Source organism: Colias philodice, chromosome 5 (assembly GCF_061535455.1).
Source record: "Colias philodice isolate Cphi_HAF_F1 chromosome 5, ilColPhil1 Martin Lab GWU primary, whole genome shotgun sequence".
Taxonomy (NCBI): Eukaryota; Metazoa; Arthropoda; class Insecta; order Lepidoptera; family Pieridae; genus Colias; species Colias philodice.
The window spans coordinates 11461936-11482065 of NC_143090.1; the positions used below are offsets into that span (position 1 = coordinate 11461936).

The window sequence follows — 20130 nt, forward strand, 5'->3', positions numbered from 1 at the left end:
GTCTTAGCGTGATGATATATTATAGCCTTCCTCGATGAATGGGCTATCTAACACCGAAAGAATTTTTCAAATCGGACCAGTAGTTCCTGAGATTAGCGCGTAAAAAACAAATAAACTCTTCAGCTTTATAATATTAGTATAGATTACGATTTTTGTTTCAACAATTAAATTACTTAATTGAATTAAATTATAATACTTTGTATTTGTGTCATTCGGTTTCTAAATTTAGTCCAAGATAGTATTTATTCGTATAAAAAATAGGAAAAGGTACGAAGTTCGCCGGGTCAGCAAGTTCGCGTGTATAAATCAGGATAACGGACGCAAAGGTTCTATTTACAACCTAAATATATTTACGTGGTAATAAAATCTGCCATAAATCATAACATTGGTTCCTCTTCTTAGTCTTAATGTTTACGGTAGTTAAGTTAAGTGATATTTTTCTTTATATTACTTATATTTTCGCCCACGGCTTTGAGAAATTAACAAGTTGGAAAGTTTCATAGCCGTCGAGTTTTTATACGTTGATATAAATGAATTTTATATGTCTTGTTTGATGTTTTAAAGCTCCTGGAAACGCTGAGATTTTTGGAAGTTTTGTAATTCTTATAAAAATTCGTTTAATAATATTGTACGTAATTTATTAAAACAGGCTACGCTATTGTGTTTTTATAAAAGAGCGTTAGATAAATTTTATTGCATGATGTTACAAAATATTCAAAAATAATTTCGTCATAATTTCATTTTAATTTGCCCATTCAAAATGCTGTAAAGTGTAAACCTTCAATCATTGTCGAAAAATGCTATCGCAAAGTATTTAGCCCCGCTAAATGAAGTCAAATGCTCACTAAAATGTAAATACAATTAAGCTAAATTTGATTAAGTGGCAATCCTATTAAAATGCATGAAATGCTAACCTTTTCCGGGATGCATACCACTCGGCCTTCCTAATTCTTGAACCGTTACATTAAAGAGATTGATAATATACAAAAATGGATCTTATGATGTAAATAATAAAAACCGTTTTATGTGCAGAGTTAAATGTGTGTATAGGCTCCAACATGCACATGCGTCGGAAGCGCGGGCCTACACCGTAGCGTGTCTACGAGCAGACGGCGCGCGACCGCCACACAAGATACGCGCGATCTGCTACAGAACCGTAGACTACGCTACGACTTCGGAACTTTTAGTACTTTTGTAAACTCGACATCGTTTCAAATAATATTTTCAATCTTTCATTACGCTATGAATATAAGTTTATTTAATGTGAATTTGCATAGTTTGAACTTTGATACGTAATGATCTAGTGTTAAAAATGGCACCTTTAAGAGTACCAACGGACTTTTCGGACTTGACGGAGTTTTATAATCTATCAACGCAGCATCCGGAGCGGCATCATTTCAGGCACAGAAATCATTCGCGGGAGCATTCACGGAACCACGTCGTGGATGCGTTATCCAATTCTATAATGGAAGTGTTGAATACGAAGTTCGTGCCTGAAAATGCGATGCTGCCTGATATGGAGCCTCTGTCGACTCACATGGACGGTCCGTTGGGCCAGGATAGGATGAATATAACGATGAATAGGTCCGATTTCGGTGTGATTGACGATGAGTTCATATACAGACATAACAGTGCGATGACAGCGGTGTACTGTGTGGCGTATTTGCTGGTTTTTATCGTGGGTCTGGTGGGGAATTTCTTCGTTATCGCGGTGGTGTATCGCTCCCCCAGGATGCGAACTGTAACTAATTTCTTCATCGTGAACTTGGCTGTGGCTGACATATTGGTGATTGTTTTCTGCCTGCCTGCGACGCTCATGTCTAACATCTTTGTTCGTGAGTACTAACATTTATTTGCTTATATTTTAACGTTCATATTTATTTAATTAAATTTATGGAATATCATTTTGAGAATTTTATTTTGTAAAGCTATGTTTGTAGATACATTTTTATTTATGGTTTTGCTTACAAAAATGGCGATGAAAATAGCTAAAAAGTACTTTTTATAATACAATGTACATATTATTTGGAAAATATGTGTAATAATTACTTAGGTACCATATTAAAAATATTCAGCGAATTGTTAAATTATATTTCATATAATTTTTGAAATTATGTAAAAGCTGAGCGTTTTGTTCATTGAATAAATTATATACAAAAATAGATTTCCGGTTTTGGAGATTTGGATTTGGGTTGGAAACAATATTTTCCTTATTTTCGTCATGAACTTGCTTCTCGACTTGTATTGGCCTAAAATTCATTAATTTTAAATTAATAGCTAGCCTTAATATTTGAAATAGCACGATATTAAACACAAAAAATAAGGATTTCGTGCATATTAATTTCATTTAAAAATAAGCGGGTGCTAAAAATATAATTATATTTAAATCAATGTTTATAACGTTTCCATTAAGTTGTATTAAATTGTATCCCACTTTCATTAAGGTATAACGTTTGAAACTTTTGTATTTATAATTGGAGTGGATTCCCCTTGAAAGGAAAATGTTGAGTGCAAAGTTTTCAACAGAAATGAATTTATTTTAGGTATCCATTCATTGTGGCGGTTTTATTTAATTGTATTGAGTTCTGATTAAATTATTAATTCCTTAATTTATAGAAAGATGTTATTTAATTTTATAAGTAATAAAATTATAAATTGTGCTTGGCTGGAATATTATTTTCAAAATCACTTCTGTAGTTCTAGTACTGCCTGGGACAAACTTAATAAATTTCATCATCATATTCTCCAATCTCCATTATATCATCACCAATCACTACAGGGAGACAAGCCTATGAAGGCTATAAACTTTACTCTTTTATAGCTCTATAGGCTGTATTGCCTTACGTGGTTAGTTTACATAAGGTGCCTATATGTGCGTATAAGTTATGCGTATAACTTAACTATTCTTACTTAACGTAATGTTCATAATCGTTTAAACATGTCTACTTTAAATTTTAAAAACTATTAGGTATACTTCAACAACTACCTACCTTTACTTACATATAAATAGATAAAACTAGATTTCCGCCCGCGGCTTCGCCCGCGTTTTCAAAGGAAAACCCGCATAGTTCCCGTTCCCGTGGGATTTCCGGGATAAAACCTATCCTATGTGTTAATCCAAGTTACCCTCTATATGTGTGCTAAATTTCATTGTAATCGGTTCAGTAGTTTTTACGTGAAAGAGTAACAAACATCCATACATCCATACATCCATACATCCTTACAAACTTTCGCCTTTATAATAGTATTAAGATTAAGATATGGCGAATCGATTATTCCTACATTATAAAATTAGATAAACAGATATGGAATTACGTTTCAATTCAATTTAATATAAAATGTATTTTTACTATTTTCGGCGGTTGGATGCTTGTAGCAGTACGCTGAAACGGCTCTACGTATCTTGCTGCTACATTTCACAAATGGACGATAGTCAAGTCTACTAGCATATAGGCTAGATTCTTAACAGGTACCTACCGCACAGAAGAATCCGCGAACCAAAGCTAGTCATAAAAAATGCAAAAAGGTTAACAAAACAATTAGTTCAACACGACCTATTTCAGCGCACATTTCATCTAATATTTATACCGTAATACGTAGGTATACAATCTAATTTGTGTAAAATAATGACTGAAAGAAAACAACGGAAAAGACTTCGACCTCATAAACCAACACGAATATACAATGAGTTCTATCATTTGAATCTCCCGTTGCACGCTTATTATCATAAATTGGAAGTTTGTTTTATTTTGAAGTGAAATTAATGCATAAAGATTCGGATTTAAGAAATTTATTCTTAGGTACGGGATATTTATGCGTATATTTTTATGACGGTCGATTTTTTGGGCATTATGGTCTATCAAATATGGTCGTCAATTTTGATATCGCGATTATAATATGAGAATTTACCTACCAATATTTTTATTCAGGTTTTGTGAATATTTGAAATAAATACACAATTAAAAGGACGAAATCGATTACAATTAAATTTAAAACTTCAATTATGGTCTAAAATAGTAATATGGAACGAATGAACGAACTAGGGATGTAACGATACATGATTTTGCCGATACGATACCGATACCGATATTTGTAGTAATGTATCGGCGATACCGATACCGATACCGATATCGATGGCTTGGTAGAAAAATAAATAGTGAATTATGCATAAAAAGTTACCAACATTTAACAGAGACAACTGTTAATCGTATTCTTTTAAATAAAAATGCCAAATCAAAAAACAACAAAACCATTTATTTTAGTATTATTATTTTACAAAGTCAGTTAAACTTTGAGTAATACACATTTCAGTACCTAATAAAAGTTTACTATTGGTAGAGTTTTTTTAGAAAACAAAGTGCGCACGCGCGGGCGGCCTCCCGCATCGTTCATTGGGCGCGGGTTTTTGAATTTTTTGATATCAAAAAAATTGGTTGTTTGTAAAGTAGGTTTACGATCGAGATGTTTACGTGATAACATAATGCAGTGGCAGCGCTCGAGATGAAACGGCAGATCGGTCCGTCTCTCTCTCGTTATACCTGCGATCGCGCTCGTGAGGTTTTGGTGTGACACAAGTTTATGAACATGTCACCCGACTAAAACGATTTTAAAAACGTTATCACGTTAAAAATTAAAAAAATTCAAAATTATTTATTTCTTTCCTTTACATAAACAAATTTGTGATTGGAACACTCCTAGTAAGCAAATAAAATGCTTGTGTCAGGAGGTTCCGCTCTTCCTTAACACTATTACAGAAACAGAAATAAAACAACATGAATGAATACAATGCAAAAACATAAATGAAAAGAAAGAATTTAATAAAAAAATATCGGTATCGGTTGATTTATTATCGGCGATACCGATATATCGGCTTGCCGATTATATCGGCCGATATATCGGTATCGGTATCGGTATCGTTACATCCCTAGAACGAACATTTTTTTTATACTTTTCGTGATATAAAAAATTGTACATTTACAGATTTCGTATTAATATTCCGGTAATTGCCTAAAGGCAAACCATCTCCTTAATTACAATACGAACAAAAGTAATTGATACTCGATAGAACAATGAAATAGCTTAAATGCTTCATCTAAAATCTATTTAATTAAGTCTAAAATAACTAACTACCAATAACCAAAAATAACCCTTCCAATGGAAACTAAAGTTATAATTAAATTTGACGTCTCGTATGTTTGCGGAGTGTTCAAATTTGTTTTATCATCTATTTTCTTCAAAATCGTGATTATTTTAAAAGCAATAGCGATTTAATATTTTGAACTAGCTAACGAACATGAGTTCGTATGCAAATTAAAATGCTTTCTATCAGACATAGACTCAATAAAACGGTTGGACCAAATCAATTAGTTATTTTTGGAGTAAAACTTGAGAACTAGGCGCGTTGAGAGTAAAATTTCATGGTCGCGTCATGGCAATGCCGTCACGTCATGGAGTGAGGCGACGATCTTTGAATTTTAACAAAGAAGTTTCACTTCTGACACGTGTGCTCGGCACACACGCTCTTTTTTAATAGGTGTATTATCTGGTAGTGATAGCCTTGTTTAAAGCAGTACAGCTGTTTTAGAGATTAGCTGAAACAGATAGCATTTAAATCTATAATAGCTCATTATTCACATACAGGCTAATAAATTATTCACAAATTCATAACCAATATTCAAAATTATTTTACGCATCAAAAGTTACATTATAAGCGTGTGTTTTCCTGGTAATGCCGGGGTGAAGGTCTAAAAATAAACCCGGCCAAAATCATAAATAATAGCTGGCTTACCAACACCTTAACGTTGTAAATATATTAAATACTAGCTTTCCGCCCGCGGCTTCGCCCGCTTTGTCTAAAACATAATAAATTATATACTAAAACCTTCCTAGAGAACCACTCTATCTATTTAAAAAAAAAACCGCATCTAAGTCCGTTGCGTAGTTTTAAAGATTTAAGCATACATAGGGATATAGGGACAGAGAAAGCGAATTTGATTTATACTATGTAGTGATCTTTTCTGGGATGATAATATAAAAGAAATAATGAGATATACAAAAATATAAAGCATGTATAAGTGTATGTATTATGAGGTTATAAATCCCGTCGAAACAAATGAACTAGCATTATTCACATAAAAACGAAAAGGTGGGAGTTTAGCTCTGCGTATAATAAAAACAGTTGGGAGATGACGATATATTTTTATATTATAATACACATTTGCCTCAGGCTATTTTTGCCCTTTGTAATATATTATACCTATACCTTATATATATACCTTCGTAATATCGGCCGATGACTTCTATATTTTATTTTTGTTGATAGCCAAAATAAAATACATATTATAATTAATGTTTATGTACGTACCATACTACACGTTTAAATTGTCACTCAGCTCTATTAAAAATTAAAAAAGTATATTCATACCTTCATATTATACCTCAGAAATCAGAATATGGATAGAGTTTATGAAATTTCGTAAAGGTCAAGTTTCAATATCAAGGTTATAAAATCACTTAAAATCAAATCCATCAGCATAATAAACGTGAAACCATTTCCTTAAAACATTATTTAAGTAAGCTTCTAGGAGCTTCATTCATCAGTATAATCCGCAATCAATTCGAATCAACACGCTCAATAACAAATTTTTACAAGTGTCCAAAATAAACATTAAAATTCCCTTAAAAGCCGAAGCGTCAACCTTTTAGTGGGCATTTCCTTCACAAAGAACCTCACGGCTGAAGTTGCTAACTCAATTAAGAAGAAATAACGAAATGTATCTACAAAGGAAACACCTTTCTTCAACGCTTAAGGAATAAAGCTCAATTTTCACGCATCCATTTTTAAGGTCATTGTACTCTGCAACGTAAACGTTAGGGCGCGTTATCATCGCGCGGCTGACGATAATCTTTGTCACTGTAAGTACGGGTAATTTGGTGACATTTTAGTATATTATCCAATAGGATAAATGTAAAAAATGAGAAGGATTTGTTAGACGATTCCTTAATTTCAGAAGCGATCTTAGCAATATTGTGGATGTGTAAATTATGAAAACGAAATAATTCATTAATAAAATTTTTACATAATTCAAAGGCAGTGTTGTAAAAATTCGTGTGATTATGAAATCTAAGTTTTAATTAGACATATCAATACATTTTGAACTAATTAATAAATGGAAGGTATTATTCAATAACAACTTTTTGCAAGTAAAATTATTAAATCAGTTAATTATTATTCATTAAAAAACGATTATAAAAGTTTTGCTCTAGCCTCTACAAACGCGGCGAAACCGCGCCGTTAACGCCTCCAGTACTTCCCCCTAAATTACGCCAGCAATTAGTATTAGTAATGGTGAAATAATTCAAGGGCCGTTCTGTCAACAACACTGTGTTATTTAGGGCCGTTTTATTGTAAACTTCGCCTCGGGAGTTAATAAATACAGCGAGCATTGCTCAGATAAGCCTTTTTATTGTCTGATCCACAACACATAAAACAAACATTTTAATGTATGTAAGTAATAATGCTCGAATGTGATTTTATGGAAGTCTTAAGTAATGTATTTGATTCATGTATGTAATTTAGGTATATCTGTAGTACAAGTCGTCGCGGCTTCAGGCGTTTTCTGTGTATAAAAAGAAAAAGGAAATCATTACATAATAATTACAACGTAGTTTCGTAGGTCATTTTTATCGAAGTTTTCTATGAGTGACAATATTTTTATAAATTGTTTAGGTAGAGTTTCAGTTTATCTTGACTCGTTAAATTTGTCAAAGGAGATTATATTCTGTATTACTATAATTTAGGATACTTTTAAACTAGTAGGTACCTACCGCGCGAGGGAAGCCGTCGCGTCGTCTCAAGTAGTTGCCTATTATAATATAATAATATTATGTCAAACTAAATTTAATAAGGCAACATCTAAAAGTAACTAATAAAATAAATCTATAAGTAGGTGTTTTCTTATTTTTTTAATTGTTGACCATCTATTATGTCTCATACTTCCAAACTCCTCCAATTAATTAGCGTAATGTTGTTTTTATAAGTCAGTAGTTTTGTCTGTTATCCTATTTTTTTTAATAAGACGGTAGTTTTCCTTCCAAGAATGTATATCTAACTTCCGTTTTGAAGCAATTTAGTAACGAAACTGTTTGTATTATTATGTTTACTTTCTTTGTAAACGATAAATATCGTACGGTCTTATGCAAATATATTCACTAGATTTGTTTAAAGTTAATATCGTATAACAGTTAAGGTTCATTGACTTTAATCAAGAACTAATATGTTTATCTAATCAATATTAATATTATTAATGCGAAGTATATAATTTGTTACTCTTTAATTTCCAAACGGATTTGGATAAATTAAATGTGTCTGTATGTATGTAGATCCCACATGAGCTTATGAGCAGGAAGCTTTCCTATGTCATATTATTTTTAGGGCCGATTTTTCAAGGCTTGGATAAATCTTATTTGTCGAATAATGTATATAAAACTACCATTTTAAAAACGTATTCTAATTGCCCGTATTTGACAGTTTACGTGACATTTTAATATTATCGTGTAATACTTTATTGGATGGATAAGTTTTATCCAAGCATTGAAAAATCGGCCCTTATTCGGATAAATTTGATATCTTTGTGTATGTTTTGGTTGCCTTGATAGAGGTTGATGAATGAATCAAGGAATAAACAATCTGTGAAAATTGTATGGGAAATTTACCTCTCCGATGTAATCTCGGAAATGTTTTAAATTCTGTTAATTTTGTCAATACAATTTTCTTAAATCATGGATACGCTACCAAAGTTTGGTTCTCATTAAAACTCATTTATCCGTTTATCCAGGCGTATTTAAAGCCCTCTGTACCACAAATAGATACTACCGGATTAGCGGGCAGTTTCCACAAAGAACCAGAATCACTCATTGTAATAACTCATTGTATTAAGAGTTTATAATCTGCGATTTCATATATGTACTTTTAAGAAGTTAAAACATGAAAAATGCGATTTTTTATGTGATAGTTGAGCGCGTTGTTGCGACTCACACCGCTTTAACTGCAATATTCGGGCAACACATTTGCAAAGATGTAATTTCTAGTCATTTCTTCCCATCTGAAGCAGTTCGGTTGTTTTCTCTGAGAAAAAAAATCTTTTTTTACTACTTTTCTGATCCAGTATAAAAATGGCAGAAGACGTTCATTTCAACCAAGACATCTTACGGTAACTTTGCAGGTTGATCAGTGACACAATTCCCAAGTTTAATTACCCGCTATGGATGGAAGACCGCATACATAATCACTTTGATACTGAGATAGTTTATCTCAGTTGTTAGACAAATTCGCAAGACTGTCTAAGTTCTGACTTTGACATTTCTTGTGTGCAGTTTGGTGTATTGAAAGTGCATTATAGAATAGAATAACAAGAGATCTTTATTTTTTATGTATAAATATTATAATAAATACCTAGTTAGTTTGTATACTGAGTAAAGGTAAATATTATGATAACAATAATATTTCTCTAACTTTTCAAGTCATTGTTATTCCCTCAACATTTTCAATATTAGACGTGTATTACAAAAGTATTCTTTGAATATAATCAATTCGATTCAAATTCATAAAGCCGAGCTTCGTTGATTGAATTAATAAAAAGAAAATAAAGTTTTATGTCAAGGGATGATCATGCGGCTGTTAGAAGCGCAATATTTACTAAAATACAAATAAAAATGTCTTAAAAATGCTATATAAAGCGATGCACCCCGCCTCATAAATATTAAAGGGCGAGAATAAACAGACAGACTGCCGTGGCGACAAATAATGACGTTTATATTAGCTTAATCTTGTGGAATAACTGCTCCGCGTAGGGCCCCACTTTTGGGGCCCAAGATTTTTATAAAATACTTGATAATCGAAGTCGTTCCATGAATTTAGCATCTGTAATAATTATTATTATCTCCGTGTGATGATAACTTAACGTATTTGCAGACACAGATGTTTTTATATGTATATAGCTGTAAAAGTTGTTAATTTGTTGTTTCTTTCTTTCCGTTCTTAAACCTCCTACAATATTATTATAAGCAAATAATTAACTCTACATGGTACGAATTCTTGAACAAAGATTATAAAATTAGCTTTTATTTAATTACTTGCACAGTTTTTTAAAGTCTTTCTGCTTTAATGACAAATTCCTTGCATCTTGCGATGCATTAATGACATATCCAGGGCTCCTATTTGGGGCCTCCTCTCCCACGATTCCATCCCAGACATCTGGAAAAGATACACGTCTTTGAAATCCGACCACAGTAACAGAATCCTGTACAAATCCCTGCCACTATGAAATTCGAGTGTCTCTCGCAAATTGGTTTGTTTCACAAACAAGATGTATGAACGTCACAATAAAGCTGCGCGTTATAGGCTGAAGGTTCTCATTATTTTTATGAATCTTATCTTTATTCATATACATATTACTGAGACACGCACACGCATTTTTTCAATTAGTTCTCTTCGTTGTTTTAAATTTAGCCTTTTAGATAATTTCTGCATAACAAAGATACGATTTTACGCAGCCCTAACTCAAATTCAAAAATTTTATTGGTGTTCTGGTAAGTGTTAACTACGTAATAGTATTTTTATGCACTGTTATTAATTATGAAAATATTGTGTAATATTATGTCTTGAGGCACAGAATAATAACTAGTAGCTAGCTTTAGGTAAGTAAGTATATATCTTTTTTAAACTTCAACAGATCTGAAATGCTCCTTCGGCCAAGAAGAATCGAGATAAAACTCGATATATAACCCTTTAAAACTTACTGTGACTTTTAACCTTATCAAAGACAAAAAAGATTATTTGTACATCTGTTTACGCATTTTTGCGTCGTAGACACGTAACATAAGAAGGGACTTGTTTGGTAATGTATCGCTAATGGTATTTTAGCGAACCATATCAAATGTATGCTATTTTGAAAATGTTTTGCTGATGTTAACATATCGGTACAGAGGTGTGTTCGATGGTATTTATTACCTTTTACTTAGAGAATAAATACTATAAAGTTTTGTTTTTAGTCGAATATAAGGGCTTTACAGATAACGTAGAGAGCGCTGAATTTATATTATATTTTTCGGGTATTTTTTTCTTTCACATATCTAGTTAATTAGGTAAGTACATTATAAATGGCTATGATTGTCATGTTTTATTACATTATTATAATTTATGTCTGTTTATGCAGTTATTTAATTAACTATTTAACCCTAGTACATTAGAAGATTTACATATTATCATCTCATATAAATTTGGTATCAACATACGTCTCAAAAATTCATAAATCACATAAATATTCGAGGTAAATGCTTTAGATAAGTAAGCAAAAAATAATAAGCACCTTTGGATGCGTAGAACATGTCTGCTTACATAAATTATGATATAATTAATTCAGTACCAGGGTAATATGAAGCCGGGGAGTTATCCAAAATGGCCAATATGAGCAGACATTAAGAATGCTATCTCGTTTACATTAGTCGAATTAGAAAGAGGCACAATATGATTTTGGTTAGCTAAGTAAAACGTATTGTTTTTTGGCTCTTGGAGTGTTATATATTATGTATATTGGAGTGGTAGGTAGTATATCATTTGTTAGATATTATATTCAAACAAAGATTGGTTGATAAATCAGACTTAATAAATAACAAATAAAATGAATACATCTCAACACAACAGTAGGTACATAAACTAATGTATACTATATTATTCGGATGATGCATTATAGGGCTGCCAAATTATTGTAAATGAAAACTTTAAAGAACCATAAAAATGTTTTATTCAAATATAAAGAAATCTAATTGCTGCGTGACATAGTTTCGGATACCGGATTAAAGTTTATTCTGTTAACCTTTTCTACGTGACTACGCGTATTTTCAAGACAATGTTATTCGAAGGAAGATCCTAAAGGATCTAGGTGGAAGACGTCGCTAATTTAGATGTAGTATTATTTAAACTATTATTTACTTTTCAATACACCTTACCATATTTTAGATAGACAGCTTGTTCACCTATCCCTAAAATAAAATACAATCCTTATAATATCCCTAGAAAAAAACGTGACATTAGAAGACTCTGTATTATAATAATTATAGGTGTCACAATTTCATTACCTTTTTCCTAGGCTGGTTCAAATATATTTATTAACCATCTTAACCCAAATCGCAAATCAATTTAGTTCGCACCATTACGAGAGCTTGCAAAATGAACTAGATCATTGATAAGGGCCTAGTTTAACTATCAATTATTTCTGATATGGATCGTCCCTGTGTCCCAAATCTCCCTATTGGGGGCCTTTACCTTAAGTGTGGTTTGATGAGCACTTACGCATTATTGGGTGCCTTTTATGATTTGCGAATTATGTCAGTGTTTGTAGTTAATATTTTATTAACGGTTCCATATTATTTAATGGGTGTGTATAGCTTTTTCTTCACTAGCTGGCTTATGGCTTCACTTGGGAGACGACATTTTGTGTTTTATGCACGATCCAGGATAGGATACGGGATTCATACGATACATAGGATATGTACAGAAGAAAAAATAAAATGTAGGTATATTACTAAAATATGGCCTTTTTTGCAAGCTTTATTGTTAAAAAATACAGGCAAAGCTTTTTAGGCTCACAAACTCACAAAATCTAAATAAAATTACACACTACAATGTATACAATTTATAGCTTAAGAGCCAATATTTATGAACTTTGATTTGTTTATTCTGTACTGAATAACAGAAGAGATATTAAAACATCGGAAAATTCGTGGAAAAAGTTTCTGAAGAACATTCATAAGGCAGTTCCTAGTATAGTTTAATGTTATCTGTGGCGGTACGAAGTTTGTCGATTTAGCTAATAATAAGTAAATATTCGGGAATTTCTCAAACGTTACTCTATTAATAGATAAAACTTTGTGTGAAGAGGATAGCTTATAAATATATATATTTTTGGCAGGAATTATTATTTAACATAATATTATGAACATGCAGACATTAGAATACATATTTATTCTGTAGTAGTATTTTTGTTATGAACTGACAAATCAATACAGAAGGTAATTTTTTGAATACCTCAATTATCCAGGTGTATAAGATTCGAACACTTATCTGAATTATGTTATCCATTGTAACATTTCTGTTAATAATTAAATAATTATCACTTATTATAGTGTATAATAAATCTGTTACTGAAGAAATGTGCACAAAAATCTGTGCGTTTGTGCTCACGCATATAATCCCAGGCAAAAAAGTATACCTGGTGCATTCAATAAGTACCTAGCCTCATCGCCAGAGGTCGATATTGTTTCAAAATAGGTTTACCACAGTGTAGCTCATTCTTTTTTAATTATTTTTTTTAATTTTCATTCCAATCCCTTCATTTGTTTTAATTTGACAACCTATGGAAGCGAACGTGTCGATCGGTTTTACAAAAATGGAAAAAGAGCAATATCGTTCGGTGATTTGATTCCTATTTTTGAACGGGAAAGAGCGCATCGAAATCATAGACCGCTTGGATGCTGTGTACGGTGACTCTTCTCCATCGATAGCCACCGTCAAGAATTGGTTCAACGAGTTTGCACGTGGCCGTACGTCGGTTTTTGATGAACCACGTCCAGGTGCACCAAAAACAGCTGCTACGGAGGAAATCATTAAAAAAACCATGATCCCGTATTGACAGATCGCCGATTGAAGGTTCGGGAGCTAACTGAGACAGTAGGCATTTCAGAAAAAACAGTGCATCATATTCTTCACGAGGAATTCAGCATGAGAAAGCTGTCGGCGCGATGGGTGCCGCATTTACTCACACCGGAAATTAAGCGCAACCGTGAGTCCACATCGGAGACGTGTTTGGCGCTGTTTAAGCGGGATCTAGGAGAGTTTTTGCGTCGTTTTGTGACCGTCGATGAAAGCTGGATTCACTGGTACACACCAGAGACCAAGAAGCAATCAAAACAATGTATTCAGACCGGGGAACGTGCCCCAAAGAAGGCGAAAACTGTAAAATTGGCCGGAAAAGTTATGGCCACCGTTTTCTGGGATTCACAAGGAGTGATCTTCATCGATTACCTCAAGAAGGGTAAACCAATTACAGGGCTTTACTATGCCGATTTACTGGGCCGATTCAACGCCGAATTAAAGAAAAAACGACCCCATCTGGCTAAGAAAAAGGTGCTGTTTCACCACGACAACGCACCGGTTCACACGTCTGCCGTTACCATGGCCAAATTGGTCGAATTACGCTACGAATTGCTGCCTCATCCACCGTATTCTCCAGATTTGGCCTCTTGTGACTTCTTTTTGTTTCCTAACCTGAAAAAATCACTCGCCGGGAATAGGTATGGATCAAATGAGGAGGTTATCGCCGCCACGGAGGCCTATTTTGTAGAGTTTGAGAAAACCTATTTTTCGGACGGGTTAAAAAAGTTGGAACATCGCTGCGCTAAGTGTATCAACCTAAAAGGAGACTATGTTGAAAAATAAATTGCCACTTTTCCAAAATTTTCGTATACTTTTTGTAGGCTAAGTATTTATTGAATCGCCCTCGTATGTTATAGTTTTTTGTCTGGGATTCAGGAAGTAGTATATGACGGAAGAAGGGCCCAAAGGCTATTTTTTAAAAGAGTGACGTCAGCAATTCTGACGTCACCATCATCAGGGCAGGCGCTCATACTCGAAGTAGAACGCCTGTGGGTATTTTTACTGCCTTTTTAATTCACGTCGAAATTACTAATTTTAGAGAGAACTCCGAACGCTCCGACGGCCGGCGAGTGAATTTGCTCTGTGCCGTCGGGCGATCGCATTTAAAGCAAACCATGACTCACAAGAATTAGTTTGAGTGTTGCCACTCGAATTTTTACAATGAATTTTTATCATTTTTAACAAAGATTAATTATTTCGTTAATTTAATTATTTCATTAGTGGTTGATTAATGAATCAACCACTCATTTAAAAAGATCAAAGTAAACTTTAGCTAGTTATAATTATTTAGTAGTTTGAGGGTAGTCGTTTATCGTCGTTGCGCCGACATATATAAAAGGATCGACAAAAATAGTCACTGCTAAAATAAAGATTTTTACAGATTATATTCAAAGGATATCTCTGTAATAGTTTACATCATGTATTTCTTTTAGGATAAACTATATCCGCAATAGAAATCCACTGAAGTAGAATACGCAGAGGATCTTTTTATCAATGTCCGTTTTCGGACATAATATGAAGGATACAGAAACTTTCCTTATTGTTGCGAAAATAGCAGTTACAATTGTAATATTCCCTTTTAAGAAACTTATAATGAATTCAAATACCTTTTTCTCTGCGTCAGTTTGTGACCACATTAAAGTTTTCAAAGCGTTGTTATAAAGTTTTTAAAAAGCGTTTTAAATCGAATTTTCTCTCTATTCCTAAAAAAAACTCCTTGTTTTAAAGTTGCCGATTTGAATCAATATGGATTGGTTGAATAATGAACAAAATTAATTTGTAACATACAAATAAATAACTTAAAAGTGACTTAAGCTTATTTAACGACTTATTAGTAATCGTAAGTACAACTTTGTAACATAATAATATGTGTCTATCTTTTTCAACGTGGCACTTTCAAAAATGAATTCCGTTTTATGTATAAACAGACACGTACAAATTATCACATTTATATCAAAAGAACAAATCTAAAACAACACCTCTTTGACAGCGCTTTTTGAAAGCATTCACGGAAATCCGCTAACATTATTCCGTCAACAAAAACCCGGTTATTAAATACTTCCCGCGTTTTTAGCACACAATTTCACGCCGCAAAATCTAGGGAAACCTAATTTATTTTCTATGGACAGTGATTCGCGTTTTTCGCTTTTTCGGTCACCTACTTACTGACTGACTGATCGCTGCGGCTTGTGTAAGTTGAAAGGAGTTCGTACAAAGGCTTGCGTAATTTTGTTTGAACACTTTCGGTTATCCGTGATGGATGGTATCATAGAATGTTGGAATTTGTACATATTGTGACTAGAAACTTAATTTGCTTTGATGGTGCGATACCTATGACATTTTTGAAGTGAAACTTCTCTATCTGGGTTGGAAAAAAATTTAGTGTAACATTTTTTCGTTACGCGTGACATTTTTCCGTTACGCGCCATCTTTTTCTTATCCCTACCACGCGTGATTCGACGTATTTCTGTAAAGTTGCTTAAAGTAAATTATTTTTTGAAAAATAAGGTCATAAAGAAGTTTCACTTCTTACGTGTGTACACTAGTACACGCACACATTTTTTTTTATAAATATATTTTGTGCTATGTCAGATCAAAGTCTAGCTTTCTACCTCATTGCATTCAGTTTTATTCATTCAGCTTATGTACGTGGGTTTACAAACATTCGTCAACCGTCTCGCTTTTGCGTTCATATAATAATATAATAATATACTAGTTGTTAGACGAATAAGAGGATAAGATATAAAAATCATAAGACGATTAATGGACTCGCATAATTTATTTGGCATTTTCATTTATTATTATAGTAGAAATGGCTGTGATATTACATAGTGATACAATTTTGAATCCTAACAACAATTAATACAGTTTTTTTCTTTATAATTAAAGATAATTCAATCAATATTATTTCCTATAATGTTTCAAGATAAAACAAAAATAACTTGTATACAGCAACACAATAGTACCTATTGTCAGCGGCCAAGATAAACTTGTACATAATTTGTCGGAGGCCAGTCACTCGGCTTATCTTTTGAGCGCCATTAATATACTTGCTCCTTGTTAATATAAGATATTCGATACATTTGTGTAGAAAACGTTTTAACTTATATAGAAGAATCTTTTTAAATGCTTCTTTTTCATACTCGGTACGTCATATCTTTTTTCCCTCGATTAACGTTTGATAAATGTTAGTCAGTAGCAGGTTATAATATAAATTAACGTAATTAACGTAAACGTAAGTAAATCAACTGTTTATTTATTTATATAAATAATGAAATATTTTAAGAATTCCAAAAGTTCATCAATTTAGTTAAAATATTGACATGATATATCACCGGCTTAAAGATTGTAATTTGCATCATTTTTCATCCATGTAACCATAATATGCCACAGTGCAGACAAAGGGTACAGTTATATAAAAATTAATGGAATTTCATTAGAGTAATACCTATAGGAAAAATTAAATGCAAATTCAATCCATTCTATCCCAAGAGTTTGAACCTGTAATATTATATATTATCTTCTTTATTTTTAGCAAAGAAAATAAAATATAACGTTGTCTTCTTGTTTACATCAAACTTTATTGATTGATAACCGTCGGATTTTTACTACAATTCCTAAACTTGCACAATATCTTGATAAACAAAATCGTAAAGTTTTCTCATTATTTCAGTAGATTCGATAAACTTTCGGACAGTTTAAACAAAATCAGAATAAATTGGAAACGCTGTAAACTGTAAAGATTTAGTTTTATTCAATTTAAATACATAGTAAAACGTGAATTGATTTTCTCATTAGTGTAGTTGAATAACCTGTCCGTTAGACTATATAAAACTAACAGACGAACAGACAAACAGACTACCAGCTTTTCCACCTATTTATCTATCACTTAAAATTATTGTAACTTTAACAAATTGATTGCAAATTTAATAATAATAGTGATAGGTACGAAATCTATGTTAAAATTAATTATTTGTATAATTTTTAGCACAAAGCATAAAAAAAGCCATTGATTTCACTCCCGTAGTAGTAATTTAAGCAGCAGTAATAGAATAAATGAAAGCTCTAGCCTGCCACTTCATGACGGTTTAGCGGTAACCTTAATGGAGACCTCGATATTTCACAGTCTGTCTGTAACCACGCCCCAATAACATTAATAAATCCTATTTTCGTTAGCCTTAATGGTTTTTTATCATTTTGGTAAAAAATATCAGTAAGTATAGGTTTTCCAAGAAAAACCTATACCTAGAGGTGATTTTTATAATTAGCCACGACTCACGGTCACGGCTGAATTCGTTGTAGTCTTTTCGGAAATTAGTTATTATGTAATTAATAATAATCATTGAGCCTATAAATAATTTATAATACCCATTTGAGCTAATAACTGGCTTAAAATATTCCGAGGTTTAGTTTATTTAGTACGATATAGCAATAGCTATGCTTAAAATGCTTTTAATAAAAACAATAATATTTGTATTTATTTTCACAATACGTATTCATGATTTGGGATTTATAATTATTATGATGATGTAAAAAAATTGTTTATTTGCTTAAATTAGTATTCTGAGTAAATTAAAATGAATTCTAAAAACTTATTTCGAAATTACGACGTCATAAAATTAAAAACTTATTCCGTCCATTGTAGTAACTCATAAAATGAACATAAAATAGGTATTTAGCCACAAAATTAATCCTTAGTGTAAATTGTAAAGTGCATACTTCAGAGTACCCAGTCAAAGGCTGTATCGAGCGGCGGTCATCGACCCGCCAGATGTAGGGTTGTCAACTATGTTATGGTCTGATTCGAGATTTTTTAACAGGCTTAAAAGTAAAAAAATATCGTATTTTAATTGTTAAATTTCTGATGAGAATTTTATACCAATCCATTTTTATGTATCTTTATTAATAATTAATCTGAGCTTGGTTCAGCTGTAGTTTAAAATAAAACCGGCCAAGTGCGAGTCGGGCTCGCGCACAAAGGGTTCCGTAGCAGCAAATATAATAAATTACAGTTAAATCAACCTATCTCAAAAACTATAAGAGATACTTTGATCAAACCAAAAATCGTTGAAAGAGTTAATTAGCATGCATCACCTCTATTTTTTTTAGAATTTTATACCCCGTAGTTATAAAAATAGAGGGGGGGGGACATACTTTTTACGACTTTGAGAGCTGATATCTCAAAAACCGTTCACTTTAAGAAAAATGTTTTTTAGAAAACTTTATATCATTTTAAAAGACCTTTCCATTGATACCCCACACGGGTATGTACATCGAAAAAAAAAATTTCATCCCTCAGTTACATGTATGGGGGGCCCCACCCCCAATTCTTTTTTTTACTATTTAGTGTCATATTTTTGTAGCGGTTCATACAACACATATTCCCATCAAATTTCATCACTGTAGTACTTATAGTTTCCGAGTAAATCGGCTGTGACAGACGGACAGACGGACAGACGGACAGACGGACATGACGAAACTATAAGGGTTCCGTTTTTGCCATTTTGGCTACGGAACCCTAAAAATGAGCGTGTAATTTTACCTTGAAATTTTACTCTCAACGCGCCTAAAAGAATTTCATTTCAAAATCCAAACTCAAACTCAAAGTTTTTATACAAAATCAAACTCAAACATTCATTTATTCAATTGACTACTATTTAGTAGCACTTTCGAATCGTCATTACATAAGTATTTTTAACATTTACCACCGATTCGGAAAGCAGTATCTATGGAGAAGAATCGGCAAGAAACTCCATAGTTGCTCTTTACAGGTTTTAGTAGTTCAGAATCAGTCTATAGTTATTATATCGAAGAAAAATAAGTTTTAAAATAATTTTGGAACCAGTTAGCAGCCCTAAATAAAGCCGAGTGAAAAAGTGCAGTATTTTTTAACGGGCAACCATTGGCTGAATGCAATTTTGCGGTGTGTTGTTTCTAGACAAATGCTCTCTGCAGGAAGTGACTTTCAAATATTTCATATTTGTTTACTTAACGAAGTTTTTTAGTTTGTGAAATATGTTATTTGGTATTTTAACATTGAGTAAGTGGCTTTTTATGTATCGGTATTTTCTACTTTGAAATAACTATCGCTACGAGTGAAGATTCTTGGGTTCGATGCCTCTGATGAAGGCTAACATTGATATATTAAGTATGACTAGTAGATACTTATTAGTTACTAAAACAAGGAAGTCAAAATAACACCTCAAAATCAGCAATGGAAGACTGATTAGTATTTTCTTTTTTTTTTTGGAGTAGGTATATACCTATAATATAATAGATATGATTGTATTTCAATACCTGCATAAGGTTGCTAATATGTAAAAATGTATTGGTTTGCAATAAATTATTTGAATTTGAATTTATATATACCCATATTATATAAAAAATGCGTAGTAAATTAAAAAGAGCCGATAAAA

At 32.4% G+C, this 20130-nt stretch overlaps 1 protein-coding gene across 1 annotated transcript in view; it reads left to right on the forward strand.

Annotated features, from left to right (window-relative positions):
• The first annotated feature begins 1312 nt into the window (after positions 1–1312).
• The window catches only part of LOC149488673 (neuropeptide SIFamide receptor-like), a 99488-nt gene continuing 80670 nt past the window's right edge, over positions 1313–20130 (forward strand). The window contains exon 1 of the mRNA XM_089695146.1: positions 1313–1835. Coding sequence (XP_089551272.1) covers positions 1313–1835 — 523 coding nt within the window. The remainder of the gene's footprint in view (positions 1836–20130) is intronic.